Source organism: Tremella mesenterica (genome assembly GCF_000271645.1).
Source record: "Tremella mesenterica DSM 1558 unplaced genomic scaffold TREMEscaffold_12, whole genome shotgun sequence".
NCBI classification, from domain to species: Eukaryota; Fungi; Basidiomycota; class Tremellomycetes; order Tremellales; family Tremellaceae; genus Tremella; species Tremella mesenterica.
Genome location: NW_006711236.1, coordinates 630,703 through 648,759, shown reverse-complemented (window position 1 = coordinate 648,759; position 18,057 = coordinate 630,703). Strand labels below are relative to the sequence as shown.

The 18,057-nt window shown below is 48.8% G+C and overlaps 2 protein-coding genes across 2 annotated transcripts; one reads left to right on the top strand and one right to left on the bottom strand.

Moving 5' to 3' along the window:
* Positions 1–5,134: 5,134 nt before the first annotated feature.
* TREMEDRAFT_64915 (uncharacterized protein) lies at positions 5,135–6,602 on the top strand (the record flags this gene model as incomplete). Its single annotated transcript, XM_007007087.1, has 3 exons — positions 5,135–5,689; positions 5,793–6,381; positions 6,514–6,602. 3 exons carry the CDS (start codon positions 5,135–5,137, stop codon positions 6,600–6,602), a joined length of 1,233 nt encoding a protein of 410 aa, XP_007007149.1.
* A 6,267-nt stretch (positions 6,603–12,869) lies between these two features.
* On the bottom strand, positions 12,870–17,432 carry TREMEDRAFT_64913 (uncharacterized protein; the record flags this gene model as incomplete). The annotated part of the gene is made up of 9 exons (XM_007007086.1): positions 12,870–13,138; positions 13,438–13,872; positions 13,896–14,328; positions 14,540–14,598; positions 15,198–15,224; positions 15,523–15,636; positions 15,667–16,008; positions 16,237–16,399; positions 16,653–17,432. The coding sequence occupies 9 exons, from the start codon at positions 17,430–17,432 to the stop codon at positions 12,870–12,872; spliced, it is 2,622 nt and encodes an 873-aa protein (XP_007007148.1).
* Between the last annotated feature and the right edge of the window lie 625 nt (positions 17,433–18,057).

Here is an 18,057-nt window from a genome sequence, read left to right as displayed (position 1 = left end):
GTGTGATGAAGGATAGGTTTGAGAGTGAGGAGCAGAGTGTGTTGTGGATGGTAGGGTTCTTACGAGGGGTTGCACTGCTGGCGGTGCAGCCTCATCTACTTTCTACTCCTCTTCCCCCTTTCCTCTCAAAACGTTCTGAGTTTGCTGTGTGGATGAAGAAGAACTTCGGTGACCCAGATGAGAGGGGTACGGCTATTCGGGGGTTGAGGGAATTGAAGCAGAAGCAAGGGAAAGCATCAGCGTACTTCGCTGAATTCCAAAAGTATATTGCTATATTGGGGTGGACTGAGGAGGAGATGTTAGTGGCTCAGGCTATTAACGGATTGGACGAAGTTATGAAGGACGAGCTTTCCCGGAGAGAGGAGATTGGGACTATGGAAGAACTGAAGGCAGTGGTGATCAGATTGGACAATAGAATGACTGAGCGTTGGGTGGAGAGACAGGCTAATGGGCAGAAAACAAGCTGGGGAAGAACGCCTAACTTCGTGCAATCAACGGCGAAGTTAACGACGACACCCGCGAAGAATCCTGTGGGCTCGGTGTTGCCTCCTCCCCCAGTTCGGAGTAACTTAGTGACAGGATCACAGGGTTGGAAGCAAGGGGATCCTCTTACCCCTAGGCCTAGTTTCGACCAGAGGGAAAAGTGGAGGGCCGAACGAGCGTGTTTGGAGTGTGGTGGCCAAGGACACTATGTGAAGGACTGTCCCTTGGTAGCGGCTAAGGTAGCTCAAGGAAAGATGAATCCTCCGGAGATGTGGAAGAGTTCAAGGAATAGGGGAACAGGAGGGAATGCAGTAGCTGTGGGGGAGTCGAGGCAGATGAATGCGGTAGCAGGGGAGGATGTGGATGAGGGAAAAGGCCTGGACCCGTCGGTTTGAGAGAACGTCGGCGGGTCCATTTCTCTGTCCTCTCTGCTATTGTTCCTTCTGATATTAAGAGGAAAGAGCTGACAGTAGCAGAACCATGTGTATACGAAGATGGACATTTCATCACGATACCCATCACTAATGCGAGACAACCAAAAACAAAAATCAACGTAAAAGGGGCCCAGGTGGTCGCCTTATGGGATTCAGGAGCGACCAGTTCATATATAAACCCAAAAACAGTGGAGGAGTTAGGATTGGAAGTTATAAGATACCCAGAGGAAGTACCTGTACGTATGTTCGATGGTTCAGAAAGTATTGGTGGCCCCATCACGAAGTTCGTTGAAACGGGGATTCGTGTGTCAGTTGAGGACGAAGTTCGTATGATTCGGTTGGACGTCACGAAGTTGTGCGATGCAGATGTGGTGATAGGATGGGAATGGATGAAGAAGGAAGGAGTGGTCCTGGATGTTAGGGAGGAGGTAATAAAGATCCCGGGTAGACAGAAAAGAGAAGGGGAGAAGTTAGGAGCGGTTTTTGGGTTCAAGGAAGGGGAGGTTTTAGGGCCTAGAGACTCGGCGTTGGAAGACGAACTTAGTGAGGAAGAACAAGAAGAACTGCTGGAAGTGGTACCTTCTGAGTACCATGGTTTCTTGGATATCTTTAATCCTAAGGTAGGAGGAGAGACATTACCTCCAAACCGAAGTTACGATTTGAGACTGGACCTAGTGGAGGGGGCGAAGTTAAAGGTGGCCCCGCTGTACTCGTTAGCTGAAGATCAGAGAAAGGCGTTAAGGGAGATTCTGGAGAAGGAGGTAGCGGCTGGTAGAATTCGAAAGAGTAACTCGCCTTATGGGTCACCTATGTTCATGGTTCCCAAAAGGGTAAAAGGACAGTGGCGGATGGTGACGGATTATAGGAAGTTAAACGAAGTTACCATTCCAGACGTTTATCCCCTTCCATTGATCAGTCAGATTACTGAAGAATTAGGTACAGCAAACTATTTTACGAAACTCGACTTGATGGGGGCATACCAATTGTTACGAATTGCTGAAGGATACGAGTATCTGACAGCATTTCGTACACAATACGGAATGTACGAGTCGTTAGTGGTTAGGGATGGTCTACGAAATGCGCCTGCTGTGTTCCAGCACTTCTTGAACGACATCTTTAGGGATTTACTAGGGGAGGGGGTCATAGTGTACATCGACGACATTCTGATTTATGCTAAGACTAAGGAGGAACTTAGGAGGTGTACGGTAAAGGTATTTCAAAGACTTAGAGAAGCTAAATTGTTTGTGAAGGCGGCGAAGTGTGAGTTTGAACGAACTTCGGTGGTGTTTCTCGGGTACGTAATTTCAAAATCAGGCATTTCGGCAAACCCAGAATACGTTGCTGCTGTACAGGATTTTCCTCGACCTAAGAACTTACGAGAATCCCGAGGGTTCATGGGAATGGTCAGCTACTACCGAAGATTCGTCCCGAACTTCTCGAAACTTGCGAAGCCTCTGAACGATCTTACTCGCAAGGATGTAAGCTTCACATGGGGAACTGAGCAAGAGGAGGCGTTCAGAGTGCTGAAGAAGAAGTTATGTGAAGCTCCAGTGCTAGCTCACTTCGACACCTCCTTGAAAACGATTATGCAGGCAGATGCCTCGTTCTTTGGATGGGGATATATTATCTCACAGGTTGATAAAGAAGGTAGGGAACACCCTGTGGCTATAGAATCGGGAGCTTTTAAGGGTGCTGAGTTGAATTATACTACGGGGGAAAAGGAGTTGTTAGCAATAGTCGAAGGTTTCAGGAGGAAGAGACACTTATTACTACAGGTAGAAACGAAGGTCTTGACAGATCATCTTAATCTGACATATTGGATGGCCCCGAAACAATTGAATCCTAGACAAGGTAGGTGGGTAGAAGAACTGGCTAACTTCAGATTTACGATGATTTACCGTCCCGGGAAGCAAGCGACGCTGCCAGATGCCTTGTCAAGACGACCGGACTATCATCCCGGGATAAAAGGAATAACGACGGAACAAGAGGAGAACTTCGTCCAAGGGCTGCCGAAGTTCGACTCGGAAGATGTTACTGAATCAAGCCTGGGACACATGCTCCGGGCTTTGCAGGGGAGAAAAGAAGTTAGGGAGGAAGATCGGATCGAAGGCGAGGACATTGTTAAAGGATACGAAGTTGATGAAGAAATAAACGAAGTTCGGGAGGGGATGTTAGCAGTCATCTGCGTTGAGTGTTCTCACCCCGAATGTAGAGCTGAACGTCAGGAGCCATGGCAAGTTGAAGAATTTCGACGACGATCACGACATGGAATGTTCGTGAATCCGTCGTGGTCGGTAAGGGGTTTCCTACGGTTTGACGGACGATTATATGTTCCGAATATCGAAGAGATGCGAGTGAAGATTTTGAAATCTAGACATGACTCGGTATTGGCCGGTCATCCTGGAGTTACGAAGACGTTAGAATTAGTGCTTAGAGATTACATTTGGAATGGAGTTAGGAAGGATGTTGAAGACTACGTTGGAGGTTGTGTGGTTTGTCAGAGAGCTAAAACAAACAGACAGAAACCTCAAGGAACGCTGAAGACACTGGAAGTAGCGGAGAAGCCCTGGTCTAGTATTTCGATGGACTTCGTTGAAGAACTTCCTGAGTCAGATGGTTTCAACTCGATTTTGGTTATAGTTGACCGGTTGACGAAGTGGGCGATGTTCCTACCAACGACGACGAATCTCACAGCTGGGGGGTTAGCTGATTTGGTAATTGAACATGTGGTGGCTCAGCATGGACTACCAGAAGGGATAGTTTCGGATAGAGGAGCGAAGTTTACATCGAAGTTCTGGAAAGATCTCACTGCTAGTCTTGGTATAAGACTAAATCTCTCCACTGCGTATCATCCACAGACTGATGGCCAGACTGAACGAACAAATCAAGCTTTGGAAATGTATCTACGAGTATTCGCCTCTTACCAGCAGGATGATTGGGCGAAGTTATTGCCAAAGGCTAGCTTTGCGTATAATAACACGATTCACTCGGCTATTGGGATGAGCCCGTTCTTCGCGAACTTCGGGTACCACCCACGATGGACAGACGAGATTAAGGAATCTGAAGTAGAAGTTCCTGTTGCTCGAGCAGTTGTTACTGACCTACAGGAGATACACAAGCGATGTGTTGAAGGCATTAAACTAGCCAATCAGAGATACTCCGAAGCGTATGACCGAAAGCGCTCAGCAACACCGCTTTTTGAAATTGGAAGCAAAGTAATGTTATCTCTTGAGAATATTAGAACTAAGAGACCCAGTAAGAAGTTGGATGCTAAACAAGCAGGCCCGTACGAAGTTATTGAACGCATTGGGACTCATGCGTGCAGGTTGAAGTTACCAGCCTCAATGGCCAGGCTTCATAATGTGTTTCATGTGTCGTTGTTAAGGAAGTTCCAACCAACGAACTTCGTGGGGCAGGAGGCAGAACTTCCTGATCCAGTCGAAGTTGATGACTCAGGAGAGTTGTGGGAAGTCAAGAATGTTCTAGATTCTAGGATAAATAGGAGATCTGGAAAGGTTGAGTACTTAGTAGAGTGGTTGGGATTTGAGGGAACTGATGATGCTGTCTCTTGGGAACCGAAGGAAAATGTTGATGGTGCAGATGAAATTCTCACAGAGTTCCACGAACGATATCCTGAGAAACCGAAGGAAAATTTAGTTCGTCGAGCTCGTGCTCGACGAACTTAGGGACTGTGCAAGACTGATACATGGGACAAGAAGTTTTACAATCGCTAAGTTTTATTTCTCTCTTCATCTACAAGAATGTCAATATCGTCTATCACCATTCTCCCTTTTCCTTTCTCACGACTCCATCTTCTACTATCATCCCACCATGAGTGGGCTCCCTCAGTATCAGTAAGCTCTTCACGGGCTACCACTAACAACGGATCGTTTCTTATCACGTTTCTCATCCGCCAGTTAGCATCCCAGAACGTCTCACTAGCCGCACGAACCTCGTCCCTCAGTCCTTGAGTGCTGGGCCCAGCAACCGCGACACCAGTCAGATCACGCTCCTTTCGCCCGATGGTATCATTGATCTCTCCCCAGAACTTATGGCCGAAGATAGCGTGGCGACCAGTACGAAGGAGATGTTCGTTCCATTCGAGCAGCAAACTATGAGTAGCAGATCCAATATGAGAACTTTTCTTTGATAAGTTCCGGGTTAAAAGACGAATTTGATTAAGGAAACGACGAATGATGACCCCTTGTACGTCCATCATGTCTGCTGCACGAAGAGCTACCATGGTCATAGCTGCTAACCGTTTCTCCGTCTTCAAATTGTCCAGGGTGAGAACCTCGACTAGCTTCTTGAGGTCCGCGATAATTTCCTCCTGGGTAGGAGGAGGGGCCGACGACGAAGAGGACGAAGACGACGAAGATGGCGCGGGTGACGGACGAGGAGGGGAGGGAGGAGCAGGAACAACGAAGGCCCCAGGAACGATCGGCGACGGGGAGCGAAGGTCGACGACGGGAGGAGCACGAGGAGGACGAGGACCACGAGGAGGGGGGGAAGGAGACAGCTCCCACAGGGGAGCACCAGGACCAGCGGCACGGAAGGAGACCGAAGGAGGAAGAGGAGGAGGAAGACCGGGAAGTTCGTCCGATGACAAAGGAGATTCGGTCGCGAACACCGAACGACGAGCAGCGGGGGGCGACGAGCGAGCGACGGGCGAAGAGCGAGAAGTTGTCGAGACTTTCCTCTGTTTAGCAGGGGAAGGGGGGAGGAAGGAACAGACACCTGATGTACACGATGCACATCGTGTACCGCGGTTGGTCCCACAAGGACGAACACAGGGGAAGTCGGGGTGACGAGATTGCTCGTCACTGGAAGTTAGGATCTGTTACGTTCTGGGAAGTTTGATTCACTCACCGGCAGCGATCACATTCTTCGCCCTTGGGAGCAAGCTCCCACCTTCCAGGTTGGGCCGCGAGGAGGGCCAAGAGACTCGCCGAAGTTCTTACCGTTCCCGGACGAGGAACAGGCGAGGAAGAGGGGGCTTCAACCCGTACCCGTTTGCGAGCGGGGGTGGGCGAGGACAAAGCGGACGAAGAGGAAGAGGACACCGATATTGGTGAAGAAGTTCGTCGATGTCTCTTCTTAGGAGACCGAAGGATGGAAGATTTTCTTCTTAAACTCGCCTCTTTCGAGGGAGCTTTTCTCTTGGCCGGAGTCGAGGATGGACCGGCGACGGGAGCGGGAGGCGCGGAAGACGAGGAAGACGCCGACAGAGAAGGGAGAGCGGCCGACAAGGAAGAGAGGCGAAGGCCAGCCGAGCTGGCAAGGCGGCGGACGAAGGACGAAGGAGGAGCAGGAGGGGGAGACTGGACCCGGGACACTAACATCAGCCATGACACGAAACTTCTCCACGAAATTCTTAGGCAATTAGAACTTACTGCTTCGAGTCCTTCGGGCAACGTTCGAAGGAGGAGATTTGACGAGTTTTCGAGGGGTAGACGGGGCCATGGTGGGTATGAAGAGATGAATTTAGTGAGAGAGTTGGTTGAGATGTAAGAAGAGAGTTAGAATTGAAGAAGTTAGGGGGGGAAGTTCGTCGACTTACAAAGTATAAGGGGAAATTCGTTGCTGTTGACAACAGATAAGGGCGTTCCCGTCGTCAACGTTGTGTTTCATGGAGTCCAGGATACCACGAAGATCCCTGGATACGAGAGAAAATTTTTAGGCTAAGGGGTTTCCTACTTGCACTCATGGATACTGCACTCACGAACAGATTATTGCTTCCCATTCCCCATACATAAAATTCCTCTATCATTGTCATATCTTCTTGTCACATACGAATTTCCCCCACGATTTTCCAATGTCTAGGAGGCAAGTTACGAAGTTCGGTAGATGGCGATCTTGTTGTGAGGAAGGCGGCGTAGCCAAAGGAGGTTTCAGATTTTCCTGGAATTTCATTACGGGAATTACATTGTCAGGAAGTTGGTTTGAGGAGAAGGGTGAGAACCGAACTTCATGCTGAGTTGTTTTGTTCTTTTCGGCGTTGATGTTCGCTCACGAGGACGTTCGCGCTCAAGGAGGGGGCGACTGTCACGCGGCGCCGCGTGACATTATCCTTTCCCATCAAACGAAGTTCCTTTGGACATCAGTTCGCCATCAACGACCCAGTTCGCATGAACTTCACCACCCACGAGGGTATTAGGAGGCTAACTTCGTCGAGGACGAAGTTAGTCATGTAGGAACTTAGGGGGATACGAAGTTAGGAAGATACGAAGTTAGGGAGATACGAAGTTAGGAGGATACGAAGTTAGGAAGGCACGAACTTCGTCGGGGACGAAGTTCGTGAGGTACGAAGCTCGGGACGTCGGGTTGAACGAAGTTCTGCGTTGACGAAGTTAGGGAAGGACGAAGTACTTAAGGGCCGAAGTTCCCAGAGATCTTTGACGATCTCTGGTTGTTGTCTTAGTGATAGAAGTTAGTAAAGTACGAAGTTATTACACCCAGAAGTTATTGTCACCTATTTCATATCTCGAACAACGAAGTTGGTAAAGGTCGAAGCCCACGAAGTTATTGGCCGTCGGTCGTAGGAAGTTAACGAAGAAGCAACCCTGTGACACAAATTTCGCAAGGTATCTATCTTCTTCCTTCAAACTTGATCAATGTTGATGTATAGGGTATTACTGTCGGAGCCAAGACTGTCACTTCCAAGGTTACCTTCGTCCTGGAGCACAAACTTTGTGCTGTCTTGGCTCGTTATTGATCCCTTTCCTCCCAGGATCAAACTGTCTTGTCACTTCGTGACATTATGCCTTCCCTTTCAGCCCCATCTGGGGCCCCAACAGGGATGGGCATGATAGGCCGAAAACTTTCTCTGAGAGGGAGGTTTTCCAAGTAGGGACTGAGCACAACCCAGCCCACCCTGGGAGTCGAACCCAGGATCCTAACCGTAACCGCCGGTTAATCTGTCACGAGACCAACTAACCAGCATTGGGACGATATAACAGTGCCCTTCAGAGACAGTGGTCTAAACCTGATTCGGGAGGAGGCTGCTGTGCACAAGGCATCAAGCCCAGCGCTAAAACAAGCCTACTATAAGAACTATAGTATGAATGGCTTGCACAGACTCATGTGCAAGGGGAACCGGAGTGCCTGGAGAAAACCCCTTGTTGGGCATCGGAATCGAACCCATGACCACATTACACTGATAGTTCCCATTCCACCATCAATGACTAGCCAGTTTAACCACTTAGCCGAGGTGGAAACACTGCACCAAAAGGCCTATTAACCGGCAGTGACTGCATACCACCGGTCGTTCTTATATACCCAACCCATCCTATCACTATCACTATCAAACTGTCTTGTCACTTCGTGACACAATCGTCTTCTCTTACCCAACTCTCCGCTTACATTCATCTTTTCTCCTCCCTTCTCCTTCCTCTACCCCCAGTACATCTGGGTCTTTATAAATCTCTCCATCTCATTCCTTCCGATTATGTTCCTCCTTCTCCCTCTGAAACCTTGGATCAACTCACCGGCTCTGGTGATCCAACTGGATTGTCTTCCTCCCAACCAGTCGCCGGTCCCTCCTCTTCTCCTCATACTCCTCTTCCCCGCAACGTCATTCGTATTCCTGCTTTGGCCCGTTGTTCTCGAGCCGATTCTAACGCTTCCATGGATTAGTGTGTTTATATTCCTCCAATTGTAGCTATATTTCCTGCGTATGCATTTATTCCCGACCCAGTTTTGTTGATTTTGATCAAATTCTCACTTTCTTCTGGGGTTGTTTTTCCTCTTTTCCAGGAATTCACCAAAAATGGCCAGCTCCTCTACATTTCCTCGTGGTTCCCAGTCATAGGCCGCATTTCCCGTGTATCCCAACCATTTTACCTTGAATTCTTCCTTCCCTCACCGAATTCTGCTGTCCACAATCGCTTCCACATGGAATTCCTCCTGGCCGTTAATTACTACAGGTGGTGGGGGTTGTATCTGTCGACCTGGTATCATGTCCTTAGGGTATGGTTCCAACAGCATGACATTGAAGACATTGTGCACTTTCATCGATGGAGGTAGATCCAATTCGAACGCATTCTTTCCAACCCTCCTTTTGATTTCAAAAGGGCCAACATATTTTGCTTCCAACTTTCAACTAGGTCGTTCCGTAGTGAGGTATTTTGTACTCAGTAGTACCTGTTCTCCCTCCCTGAATTCTTCTGGAATGCTCTTGTGCCTCCGGTTGTAATATTCCCCACTAATTTTGTTAGCCATTCTGACCTGTTCTAGAACAGCTGCATGTAACTCTCCCATATCTTTCCATTTTCTCTCTAGCTTGTTTGATTTCGATCAAATGTCATGTGAATGGATGTCGTAGTGTGGGACATAGCCGTAACATACTTTGAATGGACACAACCCATGACTACTATGTGGAGAGCAGTTATAAGCAAACTCGGCAATTGGTAGAAGTTGATCCCAATGGTCCATGTTGTAGTTCACATACATCCCAAGGAGGATCTCCATCTGTTGATTCACTTGTTCAGTCTGTCCGTCTGTTTGAGGATGATATGCAGTTGAATATAGGTTTTTTATTCCCAGAAATTGACATATTTCCTTCCAAATTTCAGCTGTAAATTGAGTTCCCCTGTCTGATACAATTGTTCGAGGTACTCTGTGCTTTGAGAAGATCTCCTTGATGTATATGTCGGCCACCAGAGAAGGTCTTAATTACGTCTTTTCGAACATTTTGGTACTAGATTACGCCTTTTCCGAGTTGATGGTCTTAAATACGTCTTTTGGCTGGCAGAGGGGTCCTTTTTACACTCCCCCCAGTTAGGGTGGACTTTGGGCACCAAGTTAAGGGGGGTATTGTCCATGCAGCACAACGTTAGGGGGTTAGAGGGTCAGGTGGTTAGGGGAGGAAGAGAGTGTTTTTAATGCATGCTTTGCATGCATTAATGGTCCAGGAAGGTGGGTGTAATTAAGTACTTTTCTGCGCAATGGGCGTAATTTAGTACCAAAACGTTCAAAAAGACATAATTAAGACCTTCTCTGTGTCGGCCACCTTGTTTGCTGTTAGTCCGGTTGTACATGGAATAAATCAAGCCATCTTGGTTAGCCGATCAACTATCACTAGAATCACGTCAAACTCGGTCAATTTTGGGAAAGGTCCTACCATGTCCATAGAGATATCTGTCCACGGGAGTGTGGGTACTGGCAGGGAGACTAGATGTCCTTTTGGCTGATGTCGATGAGTCTTATGTCGATTACAGATCTCACATCCTTTTACATATTTTGTGATATAATTGTCCAAATGGGGCCAGTAATAGTCCTCTTTGACCATGCTGCAAGTTTTGTCTCTTCCTGGGTGTCCTACTAATATCAAATCATGTCTTGCTTTCATTACTTCTAGTCTTGCTTGTCCCTCTGGTACAACTACTCTGTTCTTGTACAAGAGTAATCCGCTTTGAGTCCATGCCACTACAGGTGTCTCGTTGCTAATCTGTGTCTTCTGTGTGTCCTGTGTGCTCTGTGTGCTATGTGTCTGTGTCATTTGCAGTCCTAGTTGTCGTATGTCTGCTATGTTTTCTGAGTCTTTCAGTCTGTTTTTGATGAGTCCAAATAGGGAGTCTTCTTGGATTGCTCCTCTTACTATGTGTCTGGGTCCTGATTTGTCACGCCTGTCGAACAACGATCTTATAGCAGACCGACGGTCGACGGACCTCGGCTAACTTGACACTTCTAAGTTGATGTCTCACCCAACCAGGAGGGCGCAGACGTCGAAAGGAGAGTAACTACGGCGTACTTCGGCGTAGTTACTCTAACTGGGGTTTTGTTCTACTGATGGCGATGTATCTTGATTGTATATAGCTATCTCTATCTGTCTTTCACTACTGACAACAAACAAGGATTGCTGAAGATCTTCAGCGATCTTCTCAGTTAATATTATCTACTCCTCCTAGACGTTCATCCAACCCTCTCGCGCTTTGACGTACTTCAACGCACTTTGTCCAACTTCCCCGAGCCCCCGGCCATCCTCTTCCTCCCTCGACTAACTCCGCCTAACATCGTCGTACTTCTGCTCCCTTTGTCCCTACCTAGCCTAACTCCGTCTAACTTCACCGTACTTCTGCTCCCTTTGTCCCTACCTAGCCTAACTCCGTCTAACTCCGCCGTACTTCTGCTCCCATTGTCCCTGCCTAGCCTAACTACGTCTAACTTTGCCGTACTTGGTTTCAGATGTCCTGAGTTACGTGTAGAGTAAAGAGGTTAGGGCGTGATGGGGGTTTTGATGATCAAAGGAGGGTCATTGTTGGTGGAATAATCGAGGTGTCACAACGTAGTTCATGACAGTCACCCCCTTCTTTAGCCGTGAACGTCCTCGTGAGCGATTACATCTGTACTGTGGCAAGAAAACTTAGCAGCGTAGTCCCTCCATTCTCTCAGTCCCCAAATTCATCCTTCGCCCTTCTGCTTCCTGCGCCGCACTTCGTAGTTGAGCCTCCTTTTGTCACGCCTGCGGGTAGACTGCGGTTGCAAAGTACTGCCTTGGGTACTGAAGGGTTTTAGTCTCTGGCTTGTAGAGCTTGATGACTGCCTTAGGTACTGAGGGTACTGATGTGTTGGGTTAGAACCAACTAGGTGACTTTCAAAGATGAAGTTCAACTTCAAGATGAAGATACATTGCTGAAGAAAGAGGGGGGAGATGTGCTCCTTTTATACTCTTCAAAACTAAAGTAGGTGTACTAAATAAAAAGCGTGTGAGGGATTTTCTAGCCAATCACGTAAATGCCTCAAAGTGAGTGCACCGCGGGAAACTAAATCCAGCCAATCACATAAATGCCTCACTGCTAAACTGCTGAACCTTCCAGGCTTCAGCCAATCGCGTAAATGCCTCACTGCTGAACTGCTAAATACCAGGACTCATATTTTCCATCAATCCTTATCACAGTTCCTAGCATGAGTCATATTCCCTTATCACTATTCTGAGCATGAGTCAGAATTCCTTATCACTATTCATGACACCTTTCACTTTGAAACCCGACCATGAGACTCCCCTAGCTTCCTCGAGTTCCGCTGTAAGAGGCCCTGTGTCTTTTGTAGGTGAGACACGCTTCCCAGGTGGTAGCCGAACAACACCGTTGTTTGTCAAAGTAACCCTCGTTTATATTGAGATGAGACACTATAGTGTGGGGTTTTTGATCGTCCCTGTGTTGCCTTTTGTTGATGAAACGCGAAGATTGCTGCATGTTGACGACGAGGGGGTAGGTCTGATTATACTAAATACTGATCAGTTCGTCGAGCTTCTCTTTTTCCCCATCTGTTTGCAAAACCTTCCATCTCTCTTACCTAGAAAACAAATTTGTTACTCTGACCAGTCGTCTCGAGTTTTATTTCTTTTTAAGTATCTCAACGTCATGGCTCTCCCTACTCCCATTCCCAGCCCCTTTGCCGTCATGAGGAATTTTGGTGGTATGGTGTCATCTGCTCGTGAGTTTTTGCCGATACTGTCATGAATCAATAATCATGACTCAGAATAAGTATGGACTCAAAGTATTAGTGACTCATAATTCATTAGGAATAATAAGATCAGGCCAAATGGTAAGAACAAAAGGTAAGGACAAATGGTAATAACAAACGGTCATGACAAATGGGCATACCAGATGGTAGCACCAGATGGGCATGACAAATGGGCCACGCAATTGGCAGCCTAAGAGCAAGAATGTCCAGACTGGTCAACCCGTTTGTAACTAGCTTTTGTCTATATAAACTCGTACTTTTCAGTAACTTCTCCAGCAATGAATCTCCTCTTACTTCTCGTCTTCCTATCCTCGATCCTCCCCTTCCAGTAAGAGACGTCACTCAACTGGTTCTAACCCAGTACTCTCTGTCCCCTCAGTATCTAAGGCAGTCATCTAGCTCGACGAGTCAGAGACTATACCCCTCAGTACCTAAGGCAGTCCCTACGCTATCGCAGTCTACCCCCAGGCGTGACAGATACTCACCTCACCTCGCCGAACTTGACTGATGTTCAGTTTCCTTCAGTGATAAATCTCGCCAAGTCTCCTCTCTTGGCCTCGGCACTCTTTCTCTGGGGGAACCGTCTGGCGCAGCCTCGCCTCCTTGCTCTGCTTCTCCTCCCGCCGGTTCTCCCTCCTCCGCGTCTGGTTCTCCCTCCCCCGCGCCTGGTCCTCCCAGAGGGAGCCCCCCTGCCTCCACCCCTTGCCGTAGGACGCCTGCCTCCACCCCTTGCCGTAGGACGCCTGCCTTTCGTCCTGGTGAGTCTCCGTCCTCCTCCGACCAGGAGTCACTCAGTGGTTCGGAGTCGGACGATCAGTCAGACCCCAAAGGAAGTGAGGGTGATGATGATGATGATGATAAAAATCAGGAGCGTGGGAATGATTGTGAGGATGAAAGTGAGTTAGGGGAATACTCGGATGACGATGTGAGGGCTGTTAGTGTAGAGGACAATGATGTAGATAGTTCGGAGAGTGAGTCCTTCGTCCATCGTCTCACACCTTCGCTGAACTTGGCTTTGTTTATCTGTTCTTTAGCTTCCCAAGACATTGCTGACCCGTAGCCGTTCCCGTTCCTCCCCCCGCCCAGATCGTGGGCCAGAAACGACCTCGTTCTCTCTCCTCCTCTTCCTCTTCTTCTTCTTCTTCTTCTTCTTCTTCTTCTTCTTCTTCTTCTTCTTCTTCTTCTTCTTCCGGGGTTTTCCCCCCCGCCGCCGCCGCTGCTGCTGTTGCCCGCCGCCCTGCTGCCGCCGCTCCTCCTGCTCCCCTCCCTTCTCCCCGAGGGGAGCCTTCGCCCAAACGGGTGAAGAGGTCATTGCGGGAGGAAGAGTACTTGTGGGAGAAGATGGAGTCTGAGCCTGGACGTTGGGTCGCGGTTGGTGTTGATGAAGCGTGCGATCGTTGCCGGTGAGTCCACCTATTCATACTACGCCAAAGTTCTCCTTGCTGAGTAGTAGACGTGAGATTATCACGGATAATCGCCCAAACTGGCCCTGCCTCAAGGCAGTCAGGCCACACAACAAGGCTCTCCGTTGTGCTTCATGCACATCTGGTCCCTGCCCCTTCTGTCCCGTCTCCGCTGCTCGGGACATCCTGCCCCGTCCCTCCGTCTCTTTGCCTTTCCCCCCTCCCCAGACTCCAACGTCTGTCCCCCGTTCGCAGGTACCACCTTTGTCTCTCCGGTCGGTTCGCCATACTTTGCCGGCCTCCCGCTCATCACCGCCCTCGCCGTCGCCCTTCGCTCCTGTGGCCGGCCCATCGCGTCCCCCGCCTGCTCCTGTGTCGTCCTGCCGCCGCCATTCGGCCTCTCGTCCGTCCTCTCCCGTGGCGCCTTCTCCTCCGGCCCACGGCACCTGAAGTCGTTGTCCTTCTGCTGCTCCGGCCACCTCAGCTGCCACAAACGTCTTTTCTTCTCTTCTACTGACCAACGGTCGACAAACCTCCGCTAACTACGTCGTAGTGGGGCGTCAATGTCTCACTAGGACAGGGTACTCGTCGGGGAACTTCGGCTAACTACGCCGTAGTGATAGGTCGAGTGGTAAGTGATAAGGTGATCGTTGATGAACTGCGGCTAACTTTGCCGTAGTACGTTGAGCTGCTCGGTGGTAACTCTCCTTAACTCGATGGTTGTAGCTACTGAATATATTGCTGGCTACTGACAACAATCAAGGATCGCTGAAGAAGTTCAGCGATCTGTAAACTATCTATACTACTCCTCACTTCTCATAGAACGTCCCTCAACTCCTGCACTGCCTCACGCTCAGTCCTCTTCGTTCAACTTCACCGTACCTTGCCATATCCCTGATGTCCTACTCCGCTCACTTCGACTAACTTCACCTCACTTCCCCTGTTCTGCTCTCCCTCGGTTCCCTTCCCCTAACTTTGCCGTGGTTCTCTGTTAGGCGGGGCTATTGTGACAAATACCTTCTTGGTTCTCGTAACTTCGCCGTAGTTGGTCTCAGTGGTTTGAGTGGAGGTTGGTGGTGGTGAAAGGAAGGTTGGTGATGGTGAAAGGAGGGTCGGTGATGGTGGTTGTCAGGGATGTTACAACGTAGTTCGTGACAGCTGGCGTCACTACGGATCAGGCTGGGTCAGCACGGATCAGCATGGGACGGGACCATTCAGGCTGGCGTCAGGATGACGCCGCCCGTAGAGGTGGCGCTACACCGGGGGGACCAAATGATGGATATATAAGGAGCACATTTTGTCTTGATCCTCTTCAAGGATCCATCTATCATAAGTTACAAAAGTGACAATAGTCTTCCATAGGCCTTCCATAGTCTTGACATACATCTTCGGTCTACTTCGCTTCACTCACCAACACTTCGGGACCCTTCGAGCATACCTTTGGTCACATCGCCACTTCAACCACACCCTTTGATCTTTGACCACACAAGTCTAGTGGTTGTGCAACCTCGCCTCCGCACAACCCAAGCTCGCCAATTACGACTTCCCCCGTCTACTCGTCGCTGGCCCCAAGGCCTGCCAGGTTCGAGTCGTAACAAGGTTTGAACTTGTGATTATGACAAGTCATTATTTGATAGTGTCATTCATGACATCAGGGGATGTTACAATATGATTCATGAGATTCTGGTTCTAGCCAAGGGTAGTGCCAGACAAAATGGATGCAAGGTCACTTGTACTCTCCTCATATGTTTCATTGCCCCTCCAAACCTCAAACCCTGTTGATTGAGCGGGTTTAGGGTACATGTCGGTTTGTTTGGACCTACTCAAAGCCTTCTTGCTTTGATCTGTACCTGTTTCCATTTTGACAAGCCCCCCCTTACCTTCCTCCCATCCACTTGTGCAGTTCCAAGATGCCAACAGTTCAATGTGGCGCTGCAGATCACGGGTGAGTTCTGGTCTGGTGTTGGTATTTTCCTTCTGCCTCTTTTTGCTCTTGCCCTCAGCTCTAACGGTGGCGTTGACAGTCTTGAGTTGCTCCATGAAAGATGTGATGCTTGTCTGTCTGCTATGAGATACCACTGATGCTGAAGTCAAAGCTTGTGATGGCTGCTTCTGTGGGGCAGCACCACTTGTCATCTTTTCATAATCTGAAAATTCTTGACTGGTTTTCAAGAGTTCCACACCCACCTCTTGGTGGATGCGTTCTCCAAGTAAAGAAATCACTGCAGTAAAGCAATCACCCCGTTGTACTTCCTGACAATGAGGAGTAGATATACCCATGAATGTCAGGTTCCACTTGTGATTGGTGTGTCACAGGGTTGTTTCTTCCTTAACTTCTTAGGACCAACGGCCAATAACTTCGTGGGCTTCGACCTTTACCAACTTCGTTGCTCGAGATATGAAATAGGTGACAATAACTTCTGGGTGTAATAACTTCGTGCTTAACTAACTTCTATCACTAAGACAACAACCAGAGATCGTCAAAGATCTCTGGGAACTTCGGCCCTTAAGTACTTCGTCCTTCCCTAACTTCGTCAACGCAGAACTTCGTTCAACCCGACGTCCCGAGCTTCGTACCTCGCGAACTTCGTCCCCGACGAAGTTCGTGCCTTCCTAACTTCGTATCCTCCTAACTTTGTATCTCCCTAACTTCGTATCCCCCTATCTTCCTACATGACTAACTTCGTCCTCGACGAAGTTAGCCTCCTAATACCCTCGTGGGTGGTGAAGTTCATGCGAACTGGGTCGTTGATGGCGAACTGATGTCCAAAGGAACTTCGTTTGATGGGGAAGGGTAATGTCACGCGGCGCCGCGTGACATGGTGTCACGTGGGAGGCTGAACTTCTGTAAGAATGTCACATCAACTTGACCAATATGCTCCACCAAACTGGCCACCTCAGAAGGCAAGGGTGTGAAGCTTCTCTCAAAAACCAACCCTCGGTTCAACACTGCTGCAATGTATGAATGTCCAGTTTTTGGCAGGCTATGCCAATCATTTGCTATACTGCTTGTAGAGGGAGACTTGGCCTGAGTGAACGTGTCAGCTGCATAGAATAAGCCTATTGCCTGTTCCACTCGATCAATTGTAGAGATGTAGTACAAAGGTTTTTTAATATTGTTTGGGTTAGGGATGAGGTTCACGATATTAGTCATGACCTCAGTGTTGGAACCTAGACAAGTTAGCCCTTTGGCAATTTCTCCCTGCCGAAAAAGCGTCTGAGCTTCGGAAGACAGGGTGTCTGGCATCTGAGTATTGACCCAGTCAAAATATTTCTTACGGCCAGCTTGCAGAATGGCTTCAGTCTGTGACAGAGTCAAGATCCCCTCAGCTATTTGGACAGGCAGATCATTGAGGATTGCTGCCACATGTCCAAACTCCTGTAGCTGAGACACTGCTTTCGAGGTTTTTTCGGGGTCACACAGGCCCCGTATATAAGCAGCATGCTGAGAGTCCATTGCCATGTTACTGGTCGTCGGTGCCAGGGCTGTTTCAATGGCATGCTGCAAGGCTGCTACATGAGCCTCTGGAGTGATGACTTTGGAGGCTCCAAAAAGGGAGCGCCAAGCCTTATTCTTGCTTGTGGAGGCCCCTGAGACTGTCAGTCCCTGGGATACCTTTGGCTCAGATCCTGAAGACGTTGACATGGAGATTCACTGGTGGAAGTTTGGATGTGGTTGTTAGAATGATAAATGTGAGGGGCCGCTTCTTCTATGTGCCGTCTTTTTATAGACGACTTACGCAGAGGCGGTGCGTGAGGATTCATTACTCAGCAAGATGGCAAAAAATACAAGGGATCGATGAGGGAGTGACGTAGTGGGAGATTTCAGCGAAGCTTTCACGATCGATGCGTCGCCTTCAACAAAGGAAATCTAGGAAGGCGGCCGAATCGACGATGAAAGCAACGGAGGGTGGGGCCGTGGGTGCACGAGAGAAACTCACTTCTCTAAGTTTCTTACACTTCACACGCTTTCACGATTGGCGTGCACGTCCGGTCCAATCGGACAAGAAGCATGAAAGCTCGAGGTCCACAGTCAGTTGGCAATTGGCGAAAAAGTGTGGGGGACGAAGATCCGAAGAGGTGGAAGGAAGTTGTGGAAGTATGTTCCGTCATTCTTACTTGAATATCGACTTTCACCTGACTTGTCGTTCTCATCTTATTCACTCTTGACTCTTCTTTCATCCCTTCACACCTCCCCTTTGTGAATACCAACATGAACGGTCATACGCCAAAAGAAGACCAAAAGTACTTTCTCAATGATCAATACAAAG